Below are 26,849 nucleotides of genomic sequence, written 5' to 3'. Positions count from 1 at the left end.
GTCACTTGCAGTGTCACACTGCAGCACAGCTTTGGGTATCCTGCATCTCTGAGACCACCAGAAATCAGGAGTGGGAAAGGGAAGGGGTGGGCTCTCCCCTCTCCAAGTCATGGGTGGGCTGAGGAAAGGCACGGTGTGGTGGTAGGGACTGTCAGGGATTGTTGTTTCACTAGGAGGGAGGCAAAACCTCAAAGACAAGCAAGGCCAAGAGCAAGTGGCATCAAGGATTGCCTCCTTTTGTGAACAGAGTGGTCTTTGGGAGGTGGAAAAGGACTGATATTGTGGATGAAGGCATGTTCCAACCTCACCCCTTCTTTCTGTTTACCTTGGACTCTTAGGGCATCTCTAACTCCTTTCTTACAATATTGCATGGGTTGGCGGTGCCAGTTGCAGTTGAGTGCTCATGGCACATGGCTCTCCCCTTTCCATCCCCCCATGGCACTCACAGGAGCCTTGATCCCGTCCCCAGTGCCTGGCCAGCTGCAGCCCTGAGTGGAGCAGCACTCTTGGGGAGCAGCTGGGACACAACACTGAGCTGTGATGTTCTGCATGGAGCCTGCAGGAGGTGATTTTGGAGATGAAGTCATTTGTGTGCCACTTCTGCTGGGTGGCAGAAGACAAGACACAGCCATTAACACTGGGAATTAATGAGGTATATAAAAGCAGCAGTGGGAAGGTGCTTTTATCTGATCCAAGGACATTATGTCTCCACAAATAAACAGAATTACTGAGTCAGTCCTTTGCTTTCAACACTGGTGATGGCTTTAAAACATAAACACCATGGCAGATAGCTTAGACCCTGAAGGTAGGATGAAATCCATCAATCCATGTTAAGATACAGGAAGTCCATGCCCGTCCCCTGGCGATTTTTGAGATGTAGTAAGAAATGACTGGTGTGAAATATGTAGAATGACTCCAGGGATAAATTTCTGCTTGAAACACTGAACGAGAGCCCTTTCTCCATCCCCACCCAGCTGGTGGTTTGTGTGAACTGTGCTACCCGTAGCTTGGGTTTTGTCACCCACAGCTCTCTCCCAGAGCTATTTTCAAACCCTAGAGCAGATGGCTTTACCTCCCCTTGTACAGGATGCTGCAACATCCCAGCAACACTAACCTGCCAAGGGAAAAGACATTAACAGCTCGGTCTCTCTGCACCCAGTGTCCACCCATCTCGCTCTGCTTCAGCTCCCCCTCACCTCCCACCACCCCCATCCTCTTCTCCGAGCAGAAAACAGCCCTCAAGAGCCCCTGTCTATTGATTATTCATGTCTCTTCCCTGCTTGACTCTTCCCAACACATGCAAAATCAGTTTTGGCGTTGAAACCAGTGGCCCTGACCCAAGAGAGGTTGGTTCATACAAGGAACTCGACCTGGAAGGAGATGCTTCCCCAGCATAAGGTGGAGCCCTGAGGGAAAAAAAAGCTGTAGGAGGGATAATTCATGTACACAAATGGAGAAATCTACATATTTCCAAAGGAGAAAGGTGAGTGTGACATTTCTGGCTAGAATAGAAGGCGATGCTCAGTGGAAGCTTCCACATTTGGGATGAAGAGATGTGGGCACAGCTGCAGAGTGTTTGCAGGGTGGTGAGGACACTGGTGCAGAAGGGCCACCTCAAGAGCAAGAGGGTCCAAACTGGGCAGAGAGCAAAGCTGCTTTTGGCAATCAGTCACAACCACAGTTTCAGCACTGATTTTTTTCAGCTTTTTTTTTAAATCACCTGAAATGAAGATGAGCCAGATGGTTTTCCAGTTCTGATCAAATCTGACAGTCACCAGTTTCAATGCTAATTACGTTTCTATCAATTTTCATCAAAACTAGAAGCCATGATAGACAGAGGCTCCCCAATGATTCCTTCTTCCCCCTTCAAAGGGGATTTTATTCTCTTCTTTACCAGGCACAGGAAAAGGTGCCCATGAGGATGCCACGCCTCCCAGCCACTAAAAATCTTCAATCAGAATTTGCAAGCAACATGCTGATAAGAAGAAGCCAGGCTCCCTTCATGCTGCTGCTGACAGAGCTGCTTATTTTATATTACATATTTATTGGATGCAAAATTTCTGTGCCACCATCCATCTTCCTGCCCTGTGCTTAGACAGCACCGACCTCATTGGAGGCTGCTCCAGAAAAACCCGGGACAAATCCTGCTGTATGAGATCAGCTAGAGCTGCAGCTGGAAGTGTCTGACTGTATGAACAGAAATCTCCCCAAGTTACACTGAACTGACTTGTGAGACACACATGCTCCATTCTTAACCAGAAATTTATGCTCCTCCTTTCTAAGGGTGATTAAAATTGCTGAGGTCTAAATATTAATTTGTGCTGTGGAGGCCTGACTCTAAAGAAAACTGGTTTCTGGAAAGAACAGCTGCTTGACTCGGCATGTTGAAGGAGAAACAAGTGGGGAAAAAAGCAAAATTAAGGCAAATTCTATTGAATTAAATTGCACTACTCTCAGAGCACCCACAAAGCTGAAAGTAAGTCATAGAGGGACCAGCAGCCAGCCCATTTCCCTGTCATCTTTAGACTGCTCTGCACAGACCCTTCTCCTGGCAAATTCCCCGCTGGCCAGGTCTCCTTCCCCATCTCTACTCTCCATGATTCCGTCATTGCCCTCCAGCTCCTTCTCCTGCCCTCCCCTCCTTTGGGATCACGTGTAATTCCCTTTCTTCATTTATACTATTACCTTGAAGGTATTTTTAGCCCATGACCACAGTTGCCCCTGATCCTTCCTTTTCCCAGACTCTGTAAATTTAGCTCTCTTAGTCATCCCTCATGTCTCCCAGTGCTCACATTGTTCCTCCTGACCTCCTTGGCTTTCCACCTCCTCCTGCACCCACAAGGACCAAAGCCACGCTGTCAAATTGCTGTCACCTCAGTGCTCCCTGACCTCATCCCCCAGGACAAGGCTGCTCCAGGACCTCCTCGCACACCCTGATGGCCACCACAAGCTCCTTGGGGATGACCACCCAGAGATGGAGAAGCCTTCCCACTAAGAGCCCCTTTCCAGTGTCTCCAAACCAGCGCTGTGCTCTCCACAGCACACAGCTAACTGCAACAAAACTAAACTTGGTCTCACCTGGGAGCTCTCCCAGCCTTGCCTGGTTTCAGGAGCTTGGAATCCAGCTCAGGACTGGCTCTGCTCCCAGTAAAGCACCTCCCAGAACCATAACTGCATCCTGGCTGCAGCCCAGTCCCACAAAGCCCATTAGGTGCTTTGTTCCCATTCAAGCACCTGCCTCCCACCGACTTCAAAGCTGAATCAAAACCTGCATGAATATTTAGGGACTGGAGGTTGTCATCCAAAAGAAACAAGCCCATACTGAAATAGCTGATTCTGACACATCATCTCTGCAAGGAGGGGCACATCAGATTGCTCTGTGCTTTATCCTGACATAGAAGGGAAACCAGCTCAAATAAACAGGCTCGAAATGGTCCCAGGTGTCCTGGGTTGGGAGGGACCTTCTAGAGCCCAAGCTTGGTCGGTGCTGGGGGCATAAAAGGGGTGTTGGTGTGTGGGGCAGGAGATGCTGGGGCAGGATGTGAGAGGGGTTCCAGCTCTGTTTGGGTTACAGCACGTGGGGAGCTGTGCTGGATCAGAGGTCTCTGAAGGAGATAATCCCATCTGATCCTGTCCCAGGGATGGGGTGTTCCTTAGGGAAGAGCAGGGAAGGGGGGTAGAAGGCACTGTCTGGGAGGGTCCCTGCCAGCAGCATGAGGAGATGCAAAAGCTCTAAACCTCCATGGAGAAAAAAATATTTTCTTTTTTTGAGCAAAAGCTCTTTTTTACGATTTTTTTTTCTTTTTTTCTAAAATGTCAAAATCTACAGATTTGGCAAGTAAGAAAACCAAACCAAATTACTAAAATACTGAAAAGCTTTAAGGCTAATTACTTTACCTCTACATTATGGAGAAAGATGAAAAGAAATCCTTCCAAATTTTAAAAGAAATCTGCTTTCTATTTTTTTCCATGCAATTTTTTTCCATTTCAATAAAGAAAGCATATTAGATTTTGATTTTAGTTATGAGGGTTGCTTTTGATCCATGTTTCAGGTTAAAAAAATGGAAGTATTCTGTTGGGAAGCTGCCAGGCAGACGTGGTTGTCTCCATGCTCCTGCCTCTGTCACAGCATACCATGTGTCATCTGCAAAGGAAAACTCTTGAAGTAACTAAATTCGTGGTTCCTCTGCACCGTGGGCTTTTGCTGCAGGCTTTCTTCAGCCTTTCAGCCTGGACACCTGGGAAATCAAAAGAATGTGAAAGGGCAAGAGTTTATGATTTATTTATCTTTAACCTGAGGTCTTAAGGAAAGCTGGTGTACGTGCATCTGCAGATCTCTTCCCTCCTTTAATAACTGCAGAGCTTTTGGGCAATTTTTATCTTCTTTATTAAAGATAGGGGGGAATTTCAGATTGCTTTGAGTGAGAATATGTGATGAGAGAGAAGACAGAAATCTCCTCTCTGCAGGAAATGGTGATGCATGGACACGATAATAATGGACAGCAGAGAACATACAGGACATTATTTGAAACATAAATCCATGGGAAAACGAACACTCCTGGCTCTACTGATCGTGAAATTCCCTCCTCGAGGGCTCACTTTGCATCCCGTGTGGGAAGCACCTGCTAAACATCTCGGGTGTGGGACAAGGCAGGATCAAAAGCTTTGGGCACGTTCCCCCAGGCAAAAATGCGGGTGCTGTGCCTGCAGGGTGGCATTTCCTCACTTACAGCCTGATTTTCATGCAACCCCTGTTTTGTTCTCGCAGCTTTGCCTTGCTCACGCTGTTCCTGTCCTCTGGGCATTCCGAGGCTCCGGCTCTGCCCTCAAAACCTCTCATTCAGCATCTCTGCGTGCGGGCAGGGCCGGGGAGGCAGCCGCGGAGCTGAGCCGTGTCTGCAGCCAGACAGGAGCTGCCAGCTGCCCGGAGAGGGGCTCCAGCTCCACCTGCACATGTGCTCAGCTTCGGCCACCCCGCGCTGTCCCCACTCTGGGCACATTCCCCGTGGAGATTGATGGCGGGGAGGACACCGAAGCCACGGAGCTGCGGCAGCGCTTCCCTGGCAGCCGCGGCTGCTGGGAACCGCTCGGAGCATCCTCGGAGCTGCGGCCCCATCCATCACAGCCACCTCCCTCTGCCACCAGCCGCCCTCGCCTGTCACCGCAGTCCTCCAGGGAGGTGCTGGAGCACAATTCCACGCTGTGTCCTTGGAGCTGGGAAGCGTTGGAGAGGATCCTCTCGCCGCACTGATGTGTGAGAGGTGGCGGGGCTGGCGCAGACACCCCTGCACTCCTGCCCCACACCAAAACCCGGCTCAGAAATCCGCAGCCTGTGCCCAGTGAGTGCCGTCACAGCCACGGCATCCCCACAAGGCTGATATTTGGGGATTGTCCTCCTCTCTTTCCCCTGCTCGTGTCCCTGTCCCAACGCCTGGCTGCCTCCAGACTCATCACTCTGAGTGCTCGGCTGGGGCTGGCCGGCACTGCAGAGAGCATTAAGATATAAGACATGAGAACAGTGCCAGACTCGGGGTGATTACAAATCATTTAGACTAAGCAAAACCAGGCCATCCTAAATTTGTAGGCAGCAAAAGAGTGTTTGTGAGCAGAGCTGGAATGAGTTATTTCAAGATGCTGCAGTACCTCTCCATAAAACATCAGAGCAGTGGCCAAATGGTACACGAGGCAGAAGGGAGGGTTTGGCCCAGAGCTTCACCCTGGGCTGTGCTACAGCTCCAGTTTCTCTTCAGCTCAGCAATATCCCTGCACAGGGTGAAGAACAGCCCAAGAGGAGGACAAGATGTGGTGCGTTGCCCTGGCCAGAGCTGCTGCTTTGTGTTCCCCTGGCTGCAGATGCACCTGAAAATGTGGATCTCAAACTGGGGAAATGCAGAGGGAGGTGGTTAAAGGAAAATACTCAAAAGCTCCCAGGTTTGGCCTGTGGCATGTTGCAAAATGTTGGAGAGCCTGGCTTTTCACCCTCCTGTCTGAATTTGTACCTCTGGAGCCAAGGGTGGCTGATGGACTTGGTGAAGGGAGTGCAATGGAAGCAGGATGGAGAGATGAGACCCACCCAGACGTGGGATGTTCCCTGCCCTGGTCAGCCCTTTCCCCAGCTTCTGGTCTGGCCCATCCTCGATTTCCCAAGAACGTTTAGTCTGAGGGGTTTGTGTCCAGCTCCAAGGATACAAACCCAGGGAGAACTCATCCTCACTGGGCCAGGCACTGCCCAGGCTGTGGGGATGGCCCCAACCCCGTCTGCTCTGATCTGGGTGCCCAACATCATGCAGATCTGCTCAGGAAAGAGGCCAAGCCCAGACATTTGGGCTGGGGAGCAGAGCAGAGGTGACTTACACCAAGGGTGGATGGAGAGCTGCCCAGTGGCAGTGCAGCTTTGCAAGGGGAAATGTGCTGTGCAGCTGCCCAAGGAGAAGAGATGTATCTGCTGAGACACAAGGAAAGACATCGGTTCATGATGAAGTCACTTTCTGAGGTCACATAGTCACTTTGTGCTGCATGTGCATCATTCCCATCGCTACCACAGATGATTCAGCATCTCCATCACTAGCAGGTGATGGCAGGACCCCCTTGGGTGATGTCCTCTGGGAATTCTGGGCTGAATGGCACCTTGGCCTCCTTGGCAGTCAGTGACATTGGTTTCAAAGGCAGAAAAAATTGAATGGGTGGTCAGGAGACCTTTGTTTGCTTTCTTCTCCCAGTGGGATGTGTTTTCAAATGTTGTGCAAATGCTTCAGATGTCACCAAGACTTTTGAGTCAGTGTGACACAGGCAGGACCTCACTGCCTGCATGGGGTTAAGGTTCAGCAAAATCTGGTGACAGATGATGGAGCCATGGGAGGAGAACTGCCCTGACAGAAGAGGTTTTCTGAGTGCCAGTGATGTGTGGCCTGTGCTGGGTCTGCAGGGACCTGCCCAGACTGGCAAGGGGTTGTGGCTGATGCCTCAACTCCCCTCCAATGCAGAAGGGCAGCAGGAGGTTCAAATTCCCCCAGCTCAGCATCTGCAGCCTGGATTCCACTTGCAATCTTGCAAAAGCCTTATAAATTTTTTAGAGCAGCCCCAAACGCCTGCTGAGTCAGCCAATCAGCTCCAGTGGATTAAGAAAACTTACTTTAAATTATTAACAGCACACAGCCAGACACGAGGGTAGAGGTGGGAAAGGAGAAGTACTCGTTGCTCATTCCAGTGGATGCCACAAGAGGAGTGTGGGGTTTGCCAGAGGTGTCCATTCACACCTAAAGGATGGTCCCATTCGTGGGATCTTCCCTTCTCCATCAGGAACCCCTACCAAAGCATCAGAGCCATGCTGTGCGCAGGCTGCGCTGCATCGTGGAGATTTCCTTTTGGAAAGTGGGTTCACATCCAACCCACACCCCCTTCCTTCCTCTTCCCTCCTCTTCCAGGCCCATTGGCTTCTCTCCTCTTGAAGAGCTGGTCCCCAGCTGTACAGCAGAGCCAGTCCTAAAGATTTTTGACTTTCCTGCAACCTCAAGTACTTTTCCCTCCGCCAGCTTTAAATTTCAGGAAATACAATCACATTTGCAAATTCCGGTCCCCAAAGAAACGGCAATAAGCACTTTGCATCTCCCGAGGCTATTCCTTCTGCTTTGGCCGTGCTGCCGGGATGAGGGACGTGGGTCTGGGCTTCCTCTGCTTGGCAGCTGTTCCAGGAGGACTTTGAACCTGTTTCCACGAGATGGCACCGATGAGGCTGCTACGGGATCAGCCACCGCGATGCCTTCAGGGAGGACTGGGGTGGAAAATGACTCAAAAACAATAAAAGTTGCTATGAAAATATGCCTCTGAGCTCTGGGTTGTGGCGTCCCAGCACACCTGGACATGGCAGGGAGGAATTAGAGGAGAATTTGACATTTTAAAATCCATCTCACCACCACAGTTCTGTCACCTGCCATGGGTCACACACACCCACCTGCTCTGACACAGTGCTGATGGTTCCAAAATCAGCTTGAGCTCACTGCGAGGCTTGCCAAAATCCACCCGTGGTCAAGTTTGGGGGGCTGTTGGGTTGTTTATCATTTTGGTAGGATCCCAGAATGGATCATGTCAAACTAAGGGCATCATTGCTTGTGTGCCTGCAAGCCCTGTGGGGCCAGGCAGCGATTGTTGATCCAATCCCAGAACACAGATCCACAATGGATTCAAACCCAAGGTTTAGCTGGAGGCAGGTTGTGGCTTCATTGATACCGAGTTGAGATGCTCAGAAATTCAGCATATTTTTCTTTTGGAACCTCATCCTTTGAAGTAGGTTTAAATAACACTATTTCTGTTCATTCTGTCTTGCTAAGGATCCTGACCCAGACCTCCCAAAATGAGGGATGCTGTTGCTGCTGAGATCTCACTTCAGGCACCATCTCTTCTTTCTGCTCCTGCAGATCACCTGGGGTGCCAACCCACATTGAATTGAGGCTGGAAACTTGGCCCAGCTCTGAGCCATGAGCAAGTCTGAGTTAAATCCTCTGGGGTTTATATTTTTGCTGTTCTGCAGTTCTATCATTAATTACCTCACCACTTGTGCAGTGCTACCAGAGTGTCTTTCACAGCTCCCCTGGCATATTTCTATGGAAACGTAGCCGTGGTTTTGTCAAGCCTGTTTTTGCTTTTAAAATAGCGAGAGAGGTGCAGACTTTGCGCCTGCTCTTCTCTGTCCCCCACCTGACCCCACGGTTGTCCCCACTCCTGCTGTGCCAGGGGCTGCTTCCATGGGGCACCAGGGAGCTGGAGGTTCCTGAGCAGCGTGGGAGGGATATTTCCACATGAACTCCTGAAGCTGCTGCTTTTAAGGATGCAGGAAGATCATGCACATGAGGATGTTCTCCTGCTTGGAAATACCCAGGAAGAGGCACAAGCTGTCTCAGGGAAAACATGCCTTAGGAGCTGGGAAATGCAGGAGGAGCTGGAAGATGAGATTAAACTATCAGTGGGAGAACAGCCTTCTCCTGTGGCTGTGCTGTGCCTGCAGGGATCCCCAGATCCCCTTCCAATTTGTGGCATGCCAAGGACACGGCACTTCAGAGAGCCCAGACACTGCAAAGACCTTGGGAATCAAATAGTTTTCTATAGATGAAGCTGGTGGATGTGGGGTGTGTGGAGAGGGGTGAGGAGCCTGGGTGGCCTGTGCACAGGTTTGGGGATCTTGGCCCAGGGAGCCAGTCCGTGTCCGTGATGCGAACATGGGATGGGGAGAGTTTTGGGGGAGCAGGCAGGGTGAGATCATGCAGAGCTCTCTGTAATTCAGCTGCATGTCAGCTCCTTGAGGCTCTGCCTGGGGACACTCAGCACTGCAGAGAATCAGATGTTAATTAGGATCATTAAGGGCTTTGTGACACAAACAGTAATGATGATATTTGTGTCTCTGGAGCTCTCCTGGGAAGGGCCTCGCATGATGCTGCCCTTCGCAGAGAGGGTGTAGGGCCACGTTCCCAGCACTGTCTCCTCCTGAAAGCCGAGCCATGGGCAGAGACAAGCTCAGGATGCCCCAGCATGCTGCTAATGCCTCCTTCAGGGAGGAAACGTCCCTTGGAAACATCCCCGGAATGATGTAGTGGAATCACAACTCTCACACTGCCTCCCTCCTTCTCCCCACCCCATTGTACCACCTACTGCTCCTCCTCACACTCGGTGCTCCCACTCAGTCCCCCTCACAGCTCCTGGCTGATGCTTTTTGGTCAATCCCAACCACCCAGCAACCAAAACCCCTCAGACTAGGACAGCTGCACTGGGGGGAGTTGGGAGAGCTGCACACCTTGCCTGGACTGTGATGAGAGTCAAGACACTGCCCTGGGTGAAGACCATGAGTTTCAGGGCTTCTTGTGAGACCTGAGTCATGTCTGGGTGTCAGTAAGGAAGAAATGTTCCTGTTGTGTTATTTGGAAAGGGCTGGGGGATCCACCATGGATGGGTGATGCCACAAAGCAGAGCAGCTGTCTCAACCACTGCTCCCAACATGATGGGGAATGACAAAGACCCAAAGTGATGCTGCTCACCCTTACAGGAGACAGGGGGTGCCCTATTTTCCTTTCTCTCAGTGGCATAACTCTAGGAGCTCAATTTAAGCTGTTTTGCATAAAAAAAAAAGTATTAAAAAGACTCTGGAAAATTATTTTAGAGGCTTGAGCTGGTTAAGGAGACCCTCAAAACTGCTGTGAGAGCTGTCTCTGCTTCAGGCTGGGGGAAGCACTTGGGTCAAGGGGTGCAAGCTGGGGAAGGGCTGAGTGCTGGCTGACACCCTGAATACGGGCTCCCAGCTGTCCTCCTTCCTCCTTATTTCCATCCCAGGCCCTCCTGTGCCCATCCCCACCATCTGCTCTAAGTGAGACTACAGAGCCCCCAGCCAGCCCAGCCCCTGTCAGTAACAGATGCACACACACACAGCTCCACACCTTTTGGGTTGGTTGGTTTGGTTTGTTTGGTTTTTTTTGGGGGGGGGCAGTTTGTCTGGTTTTGGTTTGTTGGGTTTTTTTGTTTGTTTTTTTTTTCCACTGTGGATGTTGTACCAGTTTTATTGGTAAAATTAACATGAAGCCTCACAAACGCTGGAACATGCTTTTCCTTTTAAAGAATTTCCACTGGACCTTAATGGTGAGCATCCAGTCGTTGACATATAAACTCTTACAAGCTGATGTGCACACGTGCGCCCGGGGGAGACGGTGGCAGCGTCCTGGTGTCAGGGATGGTTTCTGCGCGATGCACTGGGAGCCCACGATTCATTTGCCAGCCTTCTGGGCCTTCTGGGCAGACTTGGTGACTTTCCCAGCCCCACCACTCTTCTTCTCCACGTTCTTGATGACGCCCACGGCCACGGTCTGCCGCATGTCACGGACAGCGAAGCGGCCTGAGGGACAGGGAGAGGAGGAATGAGAGAGACACACCGAGGCTGAGCTCTTCTGGGAGGATGGGGGTGGGATCTACATCCCCCACTCATGGTGCTATGTGTATGCCCTTGGAGCAGGTTCCTGCAGGGACAAGCCCTGAGCTATCAACTCTTGCCAGTCCTGATGCTCCCCCCTATTTAAATTACTGGTTTTTAATGTTAAACCCCATCTCTTCTCTGCAAGCTCCCAGCACTGCTGAAGATTCCAGATGTGCAACATCAGCCTGGTCTAGTGGAAGGTGTATCTGCCCATGGTAGGGGGGTGGAACAAGATGGCCTTTAAGTCCCTTCCAACCCAAACCATCCTAGAACTCAAGCATGGCACGTCCCTGCATTTAAGGGTGGCCTCCACTGCACAAACTTCCCTCTTTCTTCTCCTGACCAGTTGTTTCAGGGCAGAGAGGAGGAAACTGGAAAATGTTTCAGTGTTCAGAAACTATCGTGGTTTAGCAACCATAAAGCAAAGGTCTTGTTGCTCCCAGAGGGAAAACCCAGCCTTTGGAGACCCAGCTCAGCAGCATATGGGGGAGCAAAAAACATCCTCGGCTCCCTCCCCATCTAGCTGGGAGAAACTCAGCATGTCTGGTGTGAGCTCTGCACCCACAGAGCCCTCATGCTCCTCCACAGGAGACCTCCAAAGAGCCATTCCCTTACCAAGGGGTGGGTACTGGGAGAAGCTCTCCACACACATGGGCTTGCCAGGGATCATCTCCACGATGGCTGCATCACCCGACTTCAGGGACTTGGGGTTGTCCTCCAGCTTCTTGCCAGAGCGCCGATCGATCTTCTCCTTCAGCTCGGCGAACTTGCAGGCGATATGTGCGGTGTGGCAGTCGATGACGGGCGAGTAGCCAGCACTGATCTGGCCAGGGTGGTTCAGGATGATCACCTGGGGGACAGAGCAGTGTCATGGCAAGGCTGGGAGCAGGGGGACGGCGGCAAACCAGGCATGGTGGCATCAACACGTCCTGCTCACCTGAGACGTGAACTGCGCTGCCTCCTGCGGCGGGTCCGACTTGCTGTCCCCGCAGACGTTCCCGCGGCGGATGTCCTTCACCGAGACGTTCTTCACGTTGAAACCGACGTTGTCCCCAGGCAGAGCCTCGCTCAGGGCCTCGTGGTGCATCTCCACGGATTTCACCTCAGTGGTGATGTTCACAGGGGCAAAGGTGACCACCATGCCAGGCCGCAGGATTCCGGTCTCCACTCGGCCCACAGGGACTGTGCCAATCCCTGTGGAGACAAGGATAGAGCGCAGCAAAATTCAATCTGCTTGGTATGTCCCTGGGCCAGAACCCACATTCAGCAAAAGCAAGATTTCTCCAGTGGTTGTCACCAAAGTATGTTTGCTCCTTGCCCAAAACCCCCAAGTTTTCAGCAGATAAACACAGGGATTTTGAAAATCACTATGATTTTCACAAAACTCAAAGTTCTGTAAAAAAGAAGTAACCCATAGTCAGAAAGTCCTGAGCAATGCCCCAAAAGTTCTTCTCCTGGAGCAGCTGTGGCATCTCTGGTGTGGAGGACTGGGACATCCCATCATGTGTGCAACGCTGTCCACATCCCTGGTGGCCACACCACCAGCTGTGACAGAGAATGAGGGTGGCTCATTAAATATCTGGGATCTTTTACCTTGGTGACTCTGTGTCACCAAGAGACTTTGGGAAAATTCCCCTTGGAGGCAGGTAAAGAATTATTGAGAAAAACAACATTGAAAAGAGATTGAAGAGATAGGCTGGACCCATTTGCTCCTCCACATCCACCCTTCTGCCTCCACCTCCCCTCTTCTCATTGTGCCTCTGCTCCCCAAGGACCTGCCTGCCAGTAAAACCAGATCCCTTTGCCCCAGCTAAGCTAGAGGAGGACACAGACCTGCTCACCACTTTTCATGTCCACTGCAAACAACAGCAGCCTGCATTAAAAACCCTGCTAAAATCCCATGTTCAACCCCTGCAGTGCATGTGTCCTTGGAAAAGGGTGGGAAAGGTCTGGAAAACTCAGTGCCTGCCTGATCCAGCAGCCAAGGAGTCAGCAGTGCTGTCCACTTATGCCAGCAGGTCAGAGAGCTCACAGGGTATTTATAGCTGAGCAAAGTGTCCCCATCACCTCTCCAGAGGGAAGGGGACATGCGTCAGCCACGGCTCTCCCTACATGGCTGGCACAGCTTGGCAGGAGGAGGTGCTGATGATGGACACCAGCATTTGGGAAGCTCGGGCAAGTCACAGCCAAGCTGCCATGCACCAGCTTCAGTGGCCCTCCCTGCTGGTCCTGTCTCTCACCTGGGATACAGAATGTTTCTTGCTGCCTCCAGCTTGCCAGCTGTGACCTCTGGGGTCAATTTGCAGCCATTTTGGCATCATGTATTCCCTGGGGAGAGCTCACAAACCTGCTGCTCCTCTCTGGTCCCTGGGCACCTCTGGGCACATCCACCTCCACCCCAGGCAGCCCAGGCTCATAATGGGGTCTTTGTCCAGGAGCTACCACCCTTTTCTCCAACATCGTCTCTGGTTTGAAGAGTCAAATCCCTCCAGCTTCCCAACACCTGGAAATGTCATTCCCAAATTTCTGTGGAATGAAGACTCGGGTTAAGGCAGAGGAGTGGCAAAGCTCACCTCCAATCTTGTAGACATCCTGGAGGGGCAGGCGCAGGGGTTTGTCTGTGGGGCGGGTCGGGGGCAGGATGGTGTCCAGGGCCTCCAGCAGGGACACCCCACTGGCGTTGCCTTCTTTGCGCTCCACCTTCCAGCCTTTGAACCAAGGCATCTGGGAAGAGAGCAGCAACAGAGAGCCATAGAATCACAGGATGGTTTGGGTTGGATGGGACCTTAAAGACCATCTTGTTCCACCCCCCTGCCATGGACAGGAACACCTTCCACAAGACCAGGTTGCTCCAAGGCCCACCTAACCTGGCCTGGAACACTTGCAACACGCACTGAGTGTGCCTGTCCTCAGCACCCAGAGGTAAGCCCAGAGAGATGTCCCACCAGGACAACCTTCATAAAGTCAGTCCTGCCATGTCCTGGCTTTACTAGGGGCTGGGGAGCTCCTTCCACTCCACCATCCCTGCAGACTTTGCTCAATCTCCCTCTCTCTTCTAGAAATGAGCAAGACATCCATTAACAGGAGAAAAAGGATGGAAGTGGTTAAAGCCAGCAAACTCACAGCCCCCACTTCCAACAGCAGCCCATGGGCACTGCACCAGCTGCCTGGATCCTGCCCTCCAGGAGTGCTGCCTCCAGCACAGGGACCACAGGGTCTGCAGCCAAGCACCAGCTACAAAGTGCTCAACCTTCAGTCCTGGGGTCCAAGCTTCTCCAACGTGAGCCCTAAAGAGATGTTTCCCCTCACTCACTCCTGCTATCACCCCTCCAGGGTTGGGATTCTAAACCCTGGCTTGGGAGGATGCTGGAAACCCATCTGCCAAGAGACAGGATTGTTTTTCACAGATGTTCTATTCTCCTGTCCTAAAGTGGGTATTAAAACTAAAAATTTCCCAGAAAAGAGGCAGAGTGGTGGAAATGTGCTGAGGTACCATGGTTAAATGCAGGGAACTGCAGTGCTTTATTAGGGTGATGCTGCACATCTGGATGTTGTAGCAACACCTGGAGCTTGCTGGCAAGACAAATTTAGTCCTGGTCTGAGACAGCCCTAATACAATAAGCAGAGATCAGAGTCTGCAAGGCCATTCCCCTGCCTCTGCACAGAGAGGGTTAGACAATATTTTCCCACTCAAATGTCAAATGTTTCCTGTGTGTCCCAAATCCATCACACACTTTGTGGATGTGGCTTTTTTCCCTTAGCACCAACACCAGTGCAGTGCAGTGGGCATGGGGGGCTGGGGTGAAGCAAGACCCCCAAAGTGCCCCCAGCTTCACAGCAATCCCTGCAGGGTGTGGCTATGCCAAGTCTTATGGTTTCCTATCCTGCAATCTGCACCAGCTTTGGGAAGGAGAGAGGGAAACACAGGATGCAGCCAGGGAACTCAGCTTGCATCCAAAGCATTCAGGAAAATAACCTTCAGGGGGTCATGTCTGACACCACTTGTCTTTCTTGGCGGCAGTGGCAGGAGGAGCCTGGGGACTTTTGCTGCGGGTTCTTCCCAGGGCACTGCAGCTCTCGGTGTGCAGCCAGACCCAGAGCCAGGCAACAGCTTGGCAAAATGAAAACTCCATCCAGGCAGTGAGGGAGCCTCGTGTGATGTGCAGGATGACTCAGACCTTCCCCCATTCTGCTGTCGCATGGCCCAAACGCCAGGCAGGGACCTGTGCCAGCAGCTGCCTGGTGGCCACCTGCCCACAGGCTCTGCTCTCGAGGATGACGGCCACCAAGTGCCCACAGATCCTGTCCCTCTGCTCCACACAGCTCTGGCACACAGGAAAATAACAACCTCTGCCCAGGACACCCGGCTGCCAGAGCCATCCCTCTCTCCAGGGGACTTCTGACATGCCAAGAATCAGGTAAAGATGAACTTGGACACCTTCTGGGAATGAATCTCTGCAAAACCTCAGCGTGGCCTCAGGGTGAAAAGCGTCTGCAAAACCTGGTTTGTGCTGCCTCCTATGGCCACCCAAATAAAACCTCTGTCATGTATTCCCCAAATCTGCTCCCCAAAGACCAACTCATATTCCACCACTCCTATGGCAAAAGTAGGATCTGACCAAATCCTGCAGACAGCCTCCAGCTCCCCAAAATATCAGCTGAACTCCAGCTCTTTTACACTCAAAGTTTGCTTTATGAAGCAGGTGCATTTCCCTGATTTGGCCCAGCCCACGAGCACCTCAGCACCCCCACCACACACCCCAGTGGTGAGGCTGCAGTCCCAGGCAACCACACATCCTGCCACCAGACACTGGGTGTGTCTGGGCTGCAGCATCCCATGGGGTGAAAGTCTCCCAAACCACATGGAATGGCCCCGTTCTGCCAGCTGGAGCATCACAAAGCTGCTTCACAGAACACCCCACTTCCCAAAAAGCTCTCAAATGCCAAACTTTGGTGGAAGCACAGCCCAGCTGTCATTTTTTGCAGTTGGCCTTGGGATTCTGTGCAACAGGGATGTGGGCTGGAGTCTCCCACACAGAGCCGGTTCCAGCCTGATGTACCCTCCTTGCTCAGAGGCAACAGGAGCTGCAGGGACATCATGGCTCTAATCCCCACTTTCTGATAAGTCCCCTGACAGACAGACAAGTCACTTGACTGCCTTGTGCTTCAGTGAAACCTGTCCAGAAATTACAAGTGAAAATAATCAGAGCTTTTTCAGGAGAGGAAAGAGAGAAGAGACATCTACACCAGGTTCCTGCTTAAGCTTTCCCTGAGGTGGTGCAATATGAGGAGGAGTCTGTCCCTCAACCTTCTCCAGCAGAACTCATGCTGTTCCAGACCAGGCCAGGTTTTCTTCCCAATTCCCTAGATCAGGCAGAACCCAGGAGCCAGCTGCTTCCTTAGGACAAAGGACAGAGTTGTTTCATCCCCTGCCTTCTCTCAGGTGGCACATCACACTGGGAACCTGCCCTGAGACCCCTCTGGAGGCAGGGAGCCACCAAGCCCCTCCTGCCCCATGCCTCCCCTCTGCTGTCTATTTATAGGAGAATTGTTCAGGATCATCTTCCCGGCCCAGCAGCTGCTGACATTTGGAGCTTGCCGGATTTGAGGCACCCAGGAACCACGGGGCTGGGTTTGGCATGGCTGTGACTGACCTTTATCCCAGCTCTGCTCCTCTGGGAACAGGAATCTCCCAAGCACCCCAATAATTCCTTCCTTCCAAGCCATCCCAAGGGAGCTGCCTTTCCTGTGCAGGGCAGGAGCTGTGTTTCATGGCTGTGTGAGTTTCCATTGCAGCACTCTCCTTCCTCAGGCCTGTGATCCCTGACCTCCCTCCGTTGCTGATGGACTCATGGATTGCCTCCCCCATCACAGAGCCCTGCCCTAATTCACAGGTGATGTCCTGAAGTCCCCCTAAGCATCAAATTTCCCATGGGTTTCACAAGAGATTCCTGGGGTGTCTGATCTCAGCAACTTGCTCAAGGTCACACAGAAGTCACCAGGAGAGCTGGGACCTTCCTCTGGTCAGAACTTTCCAGCCCATTATTTCTTTAGAAGACTAACCCTGAGGTAGCTTTTCCTCCAACAAAACCAGTGTCAGAATAACAAGTGATTTGGGCAGCCTGTCTGCCAAAACCTCCATCCTTCTTAAGCCCTTCCTTCTGCTGTACTAAATGATGGCACGGGCCCACCCAGAGCACTCTGCCTTTGTCTCCCCACCACAGAGGGAGTGAAAACCGATGGGAAAAGGAGCAGCCCCAAGTGGATACTCTAGGGAACTGTGGTTTTGGCATGGGAAACCTGGTACTTCCTGAAGACAACTTTAGGAGTGAGATCCCAGCACTGGAAGTGGAGGTTTGGCCCCCACAGTGACACAAAGCATCGATGGGAAAGGGAACCTGAGACCCAGCACGAGGGAGCCTGGCTGCACTGTGGCAACTGCTCCAAGCCTGACCCCAGATTGTGCAATTCCCCTCAGAAAACAATGCCCTGAAAACACACCCACTGCTCCTGCTGAGTGACAATTGCTGCTCTAATGTCACCGTGCGTTCTGACAAGGTGAAAACTTCAAATCCCAGCCCAGAAGCAAAGCCAGACTGATCACCTCCTGAAGATGCTCATGTTTAGCTGCTGGGGTGCCTGGCCAGGGCACAGCACCCATGAACAGAGAGCCCATTCATCCTGCCCAGGCCCAAGCAAAGCTCCATGACCCATCATCTGTGCTGCCAGCACATGTTTGCAGAGCAGAGTTCATCTTCAGCCTGGGTCAGGGTCCTCAGGGTGGGGGGAGAAGTGTAACACAAGGCACACTTACATTGGGAGAGGGCTCCAGCATGTTGTCTCCATGCCAGCCCGAGATGGGCACGAAGGGAACTGTGGCCGGGTTGTAGCCGATCTTCTTGATGTAGGCGCTGACCTCCTTGACGATCTCGTCGTAGCGTTTCTCGCTGTAGGGGGGCTCTGTGGAATCCATCTTGTTGATGCCCACGATGAGCTGCTTCACCCCCAGGGTGTAAGCCAGCAGGGCGTGCTCGCGGGTCTGCCCGTTCTTGGAGATGCCGGCTTCAAATTCACCCACACCGGCAGCGACGATCAGGACAGCACAGTCAGCCTGGGGGCAGAGAGCAAATGAATTGCTGCACGGCCCTGGTGACACCCCTGAGGACTTTGGTTACCCACAACACTGCTGATCTGCCTTAAAACTGACCCAGCTGTGCTATTTCAGACTTGCCAACCCCACATGGTTCTGCACTGTGGGTGAGAAACCAGTGTGGATCCCTCCTGGATGCAGGACTCTGACCAGGATCATCTACAGACATTACAGAAGTCTTGCAAAAAACCTCCCTGAGTGACAGGTGTGACTCCAGCCATGGAAACTGTTCCCCAAATTACTTTTGTACCAAGAACACACAGCAGAAGCTGCCTGGGTTTGGCAGAAAGCCATGCCCAGTCCAACTGGTACCTCAATGGAAATCTCCCTGGGCATAGTGGGGTTCACCCAGTGCCCATCAGTCACAGGGAGATGCAGGAATGTCCCACAATTCCTACCCAGGAAGAGTAGGCTCTTTGGTTTGGCAATATTATGTGGGACAAAAACAGCTATTTTGAGGAAAAGGAAGGAGAAAAGATCTGTGGAGCCTCCTTTATCCAATAAAACCTAGTGGATTGTTGGAAGTTTCCTGTATACCTCATTTGGCTGAAGCTAAAATAATGTGGAGATACCCTCACACAAAGGCCTGTAGCTCCCAGGCAAACCACGTTCATCCCACCTTCTCACGTGGGTGGAAATGGGGTGGAGAAGCCCCTTCTTTGTGCCCAAGGACACCCTTTCTCCCAGACACCCAGTGCAGGACCATGGCGTGCTGGGTCCCCTGGCACTGCCCAGTCTCTTGGGTGGACCCTGCTGAACACTCCTCGATGTCAGCTCTCTCAACTCCCCGCCTCCTAAAGGACTCTAACAGCACCTGCATGACCCTGAGCTCGTGAACACGCCTCAGCCTCCCATCTCCAGCAGCACCCCACGCCCTGGGCCCCAGCTCTCACCTGGGAGGTCCCAGTGATCATGTTCTTGATGAAGTCCCTGTGGCCAGGGGCATCAATGATGGTGATGTAGTACTTGGTGGTCTCAAACTTCCACAGCGAGATGTCAATGGTGATGCCACGCTCGCGCTCGGCCTTCAGCTTGTCCAGCACCCAGGCGTATTTGAAGGACCCTTTCCCCATCTGGCCAATGCAGAGACAAGAACTAGTGAGAAACTCAAGCCCACAGCACTGGTGGTGGCCTCGCACCCTCCAGGCACTTCCCCAGCTCACACAGGGTCACACTGCAAGCATTTAATGGTAAAATTCCGTAAATTCAGTGAGACCTGTGGTCTATTTACTAAAAAATACAGGTGAAAGAAGATATTGTTCTCAAAACATTCCTCAACAGGATGCAGGAGAGGCTGGAAGAAGAGCCATGGAGTGAATCTATGAGTGGGGCTGAGTGGGCAGGACCTGGAGGCAGCAACCCATGAGGTCTCCTCCATGAAACACCACGGTCCTGCCCTGCTGCTGGAAAATCCTGTACAGAAACATGTAAAGCTGCTTCTTGCCACACCAAATGTCTCTGAGACAATATTCATATACTTAGCCCATTTCCTAATGCTAATGCAGTTATTGAAAAATGTCTGTTTATGAGTTTTGTTTTATTTCCCATGGTTTCACAGAGATGCACACACAAGGATGTGGTCTAGTGGTGGGCTTGGCAGTGCTGGTTGGACTCGATGATCTTAGAGGACTTTTCCAACCTAAATCATTTTCTGATTCTGTGATTTTAATCCATGACTCAGACCAGTGAGGCAGCTGGTTAATGGGAAAGGGCATTGCTACATGAGTGAGCCCAAAACTGGCAGGGGTGGAATGGGTTAAAAGAAAATTAAATGAGAGTTGGTTGCTATGAGCAGAATAGAAACGTGATTGATTCTTGCCACAGAGTGTGCAAATTCACAGGAAAAGCTACTGTGAGCTGCAGCCAGACCAACTGTCGCTGCCAAATGGCCAAAATCTCAGCCAACATTGTAATGCAGGAAATCACGCTGGGGGAGATTGGCTCCAGTAAATCTTCCTGCCCTGTGATAAAGCACATTCCCTGGTAAAACCACAGTGCCACTTCCGAAGGGCCTTCTCCTCTGGGTTGGAGCCCTTTGACGTCACTGCACCAGGGGAGCTGGATTTCCCTCCAGCGTGGAGGTCGTGCTCCCAGTCTGAGCTGGATCCTGCCAGGTGGAGATGGGGCAGGACAAGCCCACCCTTGCTGACCACTCTGTGTGCTGGAGCAGTCAGGGCAGCCTGGCCAAAGCAAGGGGTTAAAATGGGCTGCAGCCATCAGCTCTTGGCCTCAGATACAGAGGGGTTTTAAGGCAGAGAAAGGAATTCAGGTAATTTGCAGATGATTTAATGGTCTCCTATTGCTCCACAAGGTCAGAGTTGTGATACCCTGTTTCCATCCATCCATCCATCCATCCATCCATCCACTCCCTGCAATCACACTTTCTTCTGGCCCATTGTCAGTCAGAGAGAAGCATCTCCTGCTGGCAGATACCAAATGCTCCAGTGCTGAGCCTCCCCAGGAAAGAGAGCACATCCAAACCTGCCCTGCCTGCACCATGCCCAGGGGCTGGTCTGCTCCATCTCCCACACTCCAGCCCTGTTCCCAGCCAGCACAAGGAATTAATGGTGACAGCCTGTTTCATAACAGCTGAGTGCTGCGATGACTTTGCAGCTTGCTCTGGAGGATTATGGGCAAAATCCTAAAGCTAAGGGTAAGATTTCCCCTCCTCAGAGGGGATGCCAGGTCGAGGAGGTGATGCCTCATCTCTGCTGGGAAGCTGTGAGCTCTCACTGGGATGGAAAAATCCAGAATCAAGTCTCTGCTCCTGAGCATCTTCCTGACACTGGATTTAGCGAGGGGGTAGAGCAGGAGCTTGAAGGATTTTAGAATCACAAAATGGTTTGGTTTGGAAAAGACCTCACAGATCAGCTCATTCCAACCCCTCTGCCATGGACAGGGGCACCTTCTACTAGACCAGGTTTCTCCAAATTCCATCTGGCTTGGCCTTGAACACTTCCAGGGATGGGGCCAAGTTAACCCTTTCCAGCACGTACATCAAACTCCCCCTTAGGGAAGAGGGAGGAGTCATCAGAGTGCACTCATTTACTGCTGGAAATGGAGATACATCAGGGAATGGAGCATTTGTGCACTGCATTAATAATGGGCTCTTCTCGGGCAGGAGGTCAATCAGCACATCCCACAGCCTTTCCCCCATCAGCAGCCTACTCCCTCCCTTCTGGGTGGGGAAACAGGCACAGAGTAGACCCCTGGCTCTCCCACAGCAGCTGAGTGGGAATCAGCACCTTCTTGCCATCAGCCATGTCCACACACACAACCAGCTGCTCATCACGTGTGAGACCCCCCCAGAGCTCGGCATCACACGTAACGTAAAGACAAATGAGATCCTTTATTCAGCAAACAGTTTCCCTCCTTTCACGGGGTGTATTCAGTTACCCAGAGCTGGTGTTGAAAAACCCAGGGTATTATCTAGCTCTGCACAATACCTTCCCTGTTCAGTGCCAGAAATAGCCTGAATTTCCCTGATCAAACCCCAGCGGAGGGACAGTTTTCTATCTGGAGGCCACAAACACTGATTATTTCATTTTTGTTTTTTTTTTTTTTAAACAGGACAACTCTTCTTTCAGAGATGCTGTTACCTCTGCCCTTGAATCAAAAGAAAAAAAAAAATAAAAGGGAGAAATCCTCGCTCTTTTCTCTTAAATAAAATAACAGACCCTGGGGTTTTTTTGTTGGCCTTTTGGGTGCACGCAGGCCTCCATTTCCTGTGAATGCCACCTAATGGAAGCAAACCCTTCCCCAGCCCTGCATCAGAAAATGGAGTCTGTAAGCTCAGTCAATAGGCTATTAATAGCAGCCTCCGGTGCCCGCAGATCCTGGCAAGTCAGTGAAAGTGTCTGTTCAATTAAAATCACTGCAATCACATCGACGATAACCTTATCATGTCTTATCTGATCTTATACGTAAAGGGAGGGGGGATTTATGGAAGGATATCAGCAATCATTTTAAACCAGGGAACAGGGATCATTTTGTATGAAGGAAGAGGCTCTTTGGCTTAAGGATGCGAAAAAAAGGTTGAAAGGGGGGCAGGAAAACAAGGGATTTAGCTCAGATGCTATTGGAAAATTAAAAAGGTTAAGACAGACAGCAAAATGTGAAATCAAAAGTGGCAGCTCTATAAATCTTTTCTTTCCTTTTTTTTTTTTTTTTGGTCAATGAAATGTGAGATCTTGACCAGAAAAAGAAAAAAAAAAAAAGAAAATAAAAAAAAAGGAGGGATATCTGCATTCCCGGAGCGATGACGACAAGCTATATTTTGAGTGACAGGACCTGCCCTATGGATAACACAGCCAGGCTGTTCCTGGCTCACCCACATCTCTAGAATTTACCATCATTAATTTGCCAGGACTCCCAATTGACATTTTTCTTCCCAAGACTGTTTCTTCCTCATTAATCTTGGGGTTTGCCACATTACAGGTGTCGGGTGGTGCTTTGCTGTGCGGCAGCTTCTAAACATATGCACAATAAAATCGTTATAAATGCCACCATTGCAAGGGTTTAATTTAACTTAAATGCTCAGATTTCCAGCCAGTTTTCTGTGTCACAGGCTGCCACTCACACTACACACCAGACCACCTGCCTGGAGAAAACAGGAATGAGGTTTTTCAACTGGATCAAATCAGTGGTCCAGCTGATGCTGCACCTTGTCCCCGGCAGGCACTGAGATCTGATGCTTCAGAGTGAAATTCAGGCAGCCCTGACCTATGAGGGATTATCAGGTTTTCCCCCTCATGCACCATATTTAGAAGGAATTTCATGCCTTGAAGCACCATAGTTTGTGGCTCTTCCAGAATCCTAGCGATTACTGCTGGTTCCCTAGCCCATCCTGCAGACCTCGGCGTGCCCCTGCCCTCATTACCAGCCGGCAGCAGGGAGTCCCCCAGCTCCGGAAAAGAGGGTGGCGAGTGCCCAAATGGCCTATTTTCCCAAGGCCAGAGAAGTCGGGAAGACCCAGGGGTGCAGAGGGAGAAAAATAGATGGGAACAGAGGGAGAAATAGAAGGTAAGAGAAGGGCAGCACCAGCAAAAGGGGAATATTGCCTGCGGGATACCGGCGGGGATCAGTGAGGAGCATCCCCGTGGGTGGGAATGCGGGGTGGGGGCAGGCTGAGGGGCGGGCTCCTCACCTCGGCAGCCTCCTTCTCAAATTTCTCAATGGTCCGTTTGTCGATGCCCCCGCATTTGTAGATGAGGTGCCCGGTGGTGGTGGATTTCCCAGAGTCCACATGCCCGATGACGACGATGTTGATGTGCGTCTTCTCCTTCCCCATGCTGCTGGGCTACGCGGGGCTGGCCGGGGCGGGCGGTGCTGGGGAGGGCGGTGGGAACGCGGCTGCCTTTTGGGGGAGGCTGCGGGGAAAGAGCCAGGCGAGTCAAAAGAGCCCCCCTTGTGCCATCCCCCTCGCCCAGCCCTTCGGGAAAGGCTGTCCTCCCCTCGCCCCACCTTCCCGCTGGACCACGCTCCCGGGGGTGCCCGGCCTCGTCTGGCAGCTCTGCCCGCGCTGGGTCACGGCCAGCCTGCCCCCGGGATGCCAGCCGGGCTATTTCGGGCGGCCACGTCCAGCCTCCAAGTCTCGGCAAGGAGCCGTGTTTTTGGGCATCTTGCCCTCCACCGCCCTCGCAGAGACCCCCAGTTCCCAGGGCTACGTCATCGATGCTTCGAAGGTGCCCTTCCTCCCTGGAAAACCTTCCCGCGACTCTGGGCTGCTCCCGCTGCCTTCTCGCTCTTTCCAAACCCGAGGGCATCTCCTCCATGTCGTGGCTGCCCTGGGAGGAGCCGAGGGTGCCCGTCCTCCCGGGCTGCCCTCACCGCTCCCCAGCTGGGAACTGTGGTTCAGGTGACAACAGAGCGTCTGCAAAATGGGGTGCACAAAAATAGCCCTCGCCTGCTCCCCCAAGCAGGGCTGCGAACAGCGGGGCTCCTCTGAGCCTGCACTTGGGGGGTTTATTGCATTTTGCTGCCTTGAAACTGGATGGAACAGAGGGAGGAGGCTAAAAACGCAAACGGATATATCCGGGGAGCTGTCCTGGCATCTCCCGGCGTTGCCATGGCTCTGCAGCTGCACACAAACCGGGCACAATTAGGAGCTTTAATCTGACGTCTAATAAAATCCAATTTCACGAATCTGCCCATAGAAGTAAAGGAGGTCAGGAGGAGTTTGCTGCTCTAATAGCGATTCAGTCATGCGGGTGACAACATTCCCAGCGAGAAGCTTCCCTGGGCAGCAGGAGCGGCGGCTGTCCCGTCCCTCCTGCCCTTGAACCCAGCCAGCCCGGATCTGGCCATTTTGCGGCTCCACTGAGATGCTCGGTGCCGGGGCTCCCAGTCCTGGGTGCGGGTCCCTCTCTCCCCTGCAGACCCCTGGCACACTGGGGGACATCAAAGCAAGAGCGCTTTGGGAATTGGGGGATTTTTTAAATTCCTTCCCCAAGGAACTAAAGGCATCCCTGCCCATGGCAGGGGGGTTGGAACGGGATGATCTTTAAGGTCCTTCCAACCCAAATCATTCGAGGATTCTATGATTCTAAAGGCGGGAGGGGGGAGCTGGGGGGGATTATCAGGTTTTCCTCCTCATGCGCAACATTTAGAAGGATTTTCACGTCCTGAAGCACCACGGTTTGCGTGTTATTTCCCCACCTGCGGGAAGACGCACCTGCGGGATGAAGGAATGGTCCAGCCCCATCCTTTCCCTCCTCGGGGTACCCCCCACCCCAGGGGCTGACAGCACCCAGACACGGGGGGGGTGCACTGATCCCCCGCAGCCCCTGGGGCAGGACATCCCCCTCCCCATCCCGGCTGTCCCCCCCATCCCGCCGGGGTCCCGCAGCTCTTACCGGGGCGGCGGTCGGGGCGGCCAGAGGCTGCCGGCTTGGGCTCCGCCGGCTTTATCTCCGCGGGAGGGGCCCACCTATCGACGGCGGCAGCGCAATGCAGCGGCCCCCCCGCACTACGGCAATGCGGTACCGGGCGGGGGAGGAGGAGGAGGAGGAGGAGGAGGAGGCGCGGGGGGGGACGGGAGAAGGAGGACGACGACGAGGAGGAGGAGGAGGAGGAGAAGGGAGAGGCGGGAGAGAAGGGGGACTGGGAGGGAATGTGTAAGGATGGGAAGGAGGTGGAAGGATGGGAGATAAAGGGATGGGAGGAAGATGGAGGGATGGGGAAAATGGAGAGGTGGGGAGAGATGGAGGGGTGGGAGATAGAGGGATGGGAAGGTGAAAGGCTGGAAGGCTGAAGTCAGAGGGAGACAGCAAGATGGAAGATGGAGAGATGGGAGGAAGGTGGAAGGATAAAAGATGGAGAGATGGGAGACATGGAAGATGAAGGCATGAGAGGGAGGTGGAGAGATTGGAGGCAGAAGGAAGGATGGGGAAAATGGAGGAGAAATGGAGAGGTGGACAGGTGGAAAATGGAGGGATGGGAAGATGGAGAGATGGAAGACTGAAATCAGAGGGAAACAGCAGGATGTAAGACAGAGGGATGGGGGAAAGATGGGAGGATAAAAGATGGAGAAACAGGAGAGACAGAAGATGAAGACATGAGAGGGACACAAAGGGATGGAGGAGATGGAGAGACTAGAGACAGAGGGATGGGAGGAAGCCAGGTAGGTGTAGGGAAGGGTTTTTTGGAAGACAGGGGAGATGATGGAAGTGCTGGCCCAGGGGGACTTGGACTCTCCGTGGCAGCCTGGGAGCGAAGGGACAGGGCTGGCTTTGGAGGGGGCCACCAGATCCACATCCCTGGCTCTGCCCCAGTGGTGCAGAAGGGCTGTGCTCCCACAGGGGCTGGGAAGAGAGGGGTCCCTGCAGGGCACAAGCAGGACCCTGGGCAGACCCTGAGGGCTCTGCCCCACATCTCTGCCTCGCTGGGAATGCATCAGGCCAGGGGCAAGTGGCAAAGCAAGGGACAAACAGAACAAAACAGATTTCTGCACCTGCAACACGAATGAGGGCTACTCAGGAATTTGTGATTTAACACCATCATCTCATTTTTAACAGGAAATGGGGTTCAAGTCCTAGGAGGACAAGGAAACCAGAAGTAATCTCCTTCAGTAATATAATGACATTTTCTTTACATAAAAAAATAACATGCAGTGGTCAGAATATTTATGTCTGTGTCAACTGTGCATTTCCAAGGCCAATCCAAAATTTTCTGTGTCCCAAAGCCAAATATAGGCCAAAAGAAAGCTTATTTTGAATAAAGCTATGAAATAACCCAGAACAATTTTTTTGCCCAGACCATCCTTCCAGTGAATTTAACAGTTAAATTAGATACCCTTATGAAGATAGTCTTACCTTCCTAGACTAATGGTTAAAAACTCACTCATCATGTAGATAAAACTGTTCCTAACTTCTCATTAGTGCTTAAAGGGAGGCCTTTTTTAATGAATATTATAGCTCACTGGTATTTTCTTAGAAATATGATAGTCAAACTATCTTTTGTTTTTATGAAGCATTCCTTGCACAACATAAAATGCACTGAGTGCCAGGAAAAATAAAAAAGAAACTCCCAAGGAGAAGGCTCTAAGAGGATTTAAAGAGATTACTCCAGCCTTGTTTTGGAACAGGGGTAGAAGCTTTACCACAGGTCTGGATGGGCTGGAGATGGACAGCAAGTGTGATAACATGGAGGAGGGAGAGGTTAATAAATCCCTTATTCTTCCTATCCATATTTTAGCACTTTGCCCTTTTTTTTTACACAAGGGCAGGGGCAGCCTGGGAACTGCCCTCA

At 52.0% G+C, this 26,849-nt stretch overlaps 1 protein-coding gene across 1 annotated transcript; it reads right to left on the bottom strand.

Moving 5' to 3' along the window:
- Positions 1-10,525: 10,525 nt before the first annotated feature.
- On the bottom strand, positions 10,526-25,086 carry EEF1A2 (eukaryotic translation elongation factor 1 alpha 2). Its single transcript, XM_005524790.3, has 8 exons — positions 24,956-25,086; positions 23,248-23,470; positions 18,995-19,174; positions 17,766-18,062; positions 13,525-13,675; positions 11,889-12,145; positions 11,567-11,801; positions 10,526-10,873 (listed from the first exon to the last, which is right to left on the bottom strand). Exons 2-8 carry the CDS (start codon positions 23,389-23,391, stop codon positions 10,746-10,748), a joined length of 1,392 nt encoding a protein of 463 aa, XP_005524847.1. The 5' UTR covers positions 23,392-23,470; positions 24,956-25,086; the 3' UTR covers positions 10,526-10,745.
- Between the last annotated feature and the right edge of the window lie 1,763 nt (positions 25,087-26,849).

Source organism: Pseudopodoces humilis, chromosome 19 (genome assembly GCF_049639895.1).
Source record: "Pseudopodoces humilis isolate 2021_Gansu_Grassland_sample_001 chromosome 19, ASM4963989v1, whole genome shotgun sequence".
In the NCBI taxonomy this organism is placed as follows: domain Eukaryota; kingdom Metazoa; phylum Chordata; class Aves; order Passeriformes; family Paridae; genus Pseudopodoces; species Pseudopodoces humilis.
This window is presented reverse-complemented; position numbering and strand designations above follow the sequence as displayed.

Excerpts from the sequence above, each read along its gene's own strand:
- EEF1A2 (XM_005524790.3), bottom strand. The coding sequence starts at position 23,391 with ATGGGGAAGGAGAAGACGCACATCAACATCGTCGTCATCGGGCATGTG. Across the intron at positions 11,802-11,888 it reads CAGCGCAGTTCACGTCTCAG|GTGATCATCCTGAACCACCC; the intron begins GTGAGCAGGACG and ends TCTGTCCCCCAG. Across the intron at positions 10,874-11,566 it reads CTCCCAGTACCCACCCCTTG|GCCGCTTCGCTGTCCGTGAC; the intron begins GTAAGGGAATGG and ends CCTGTCCCTCAG.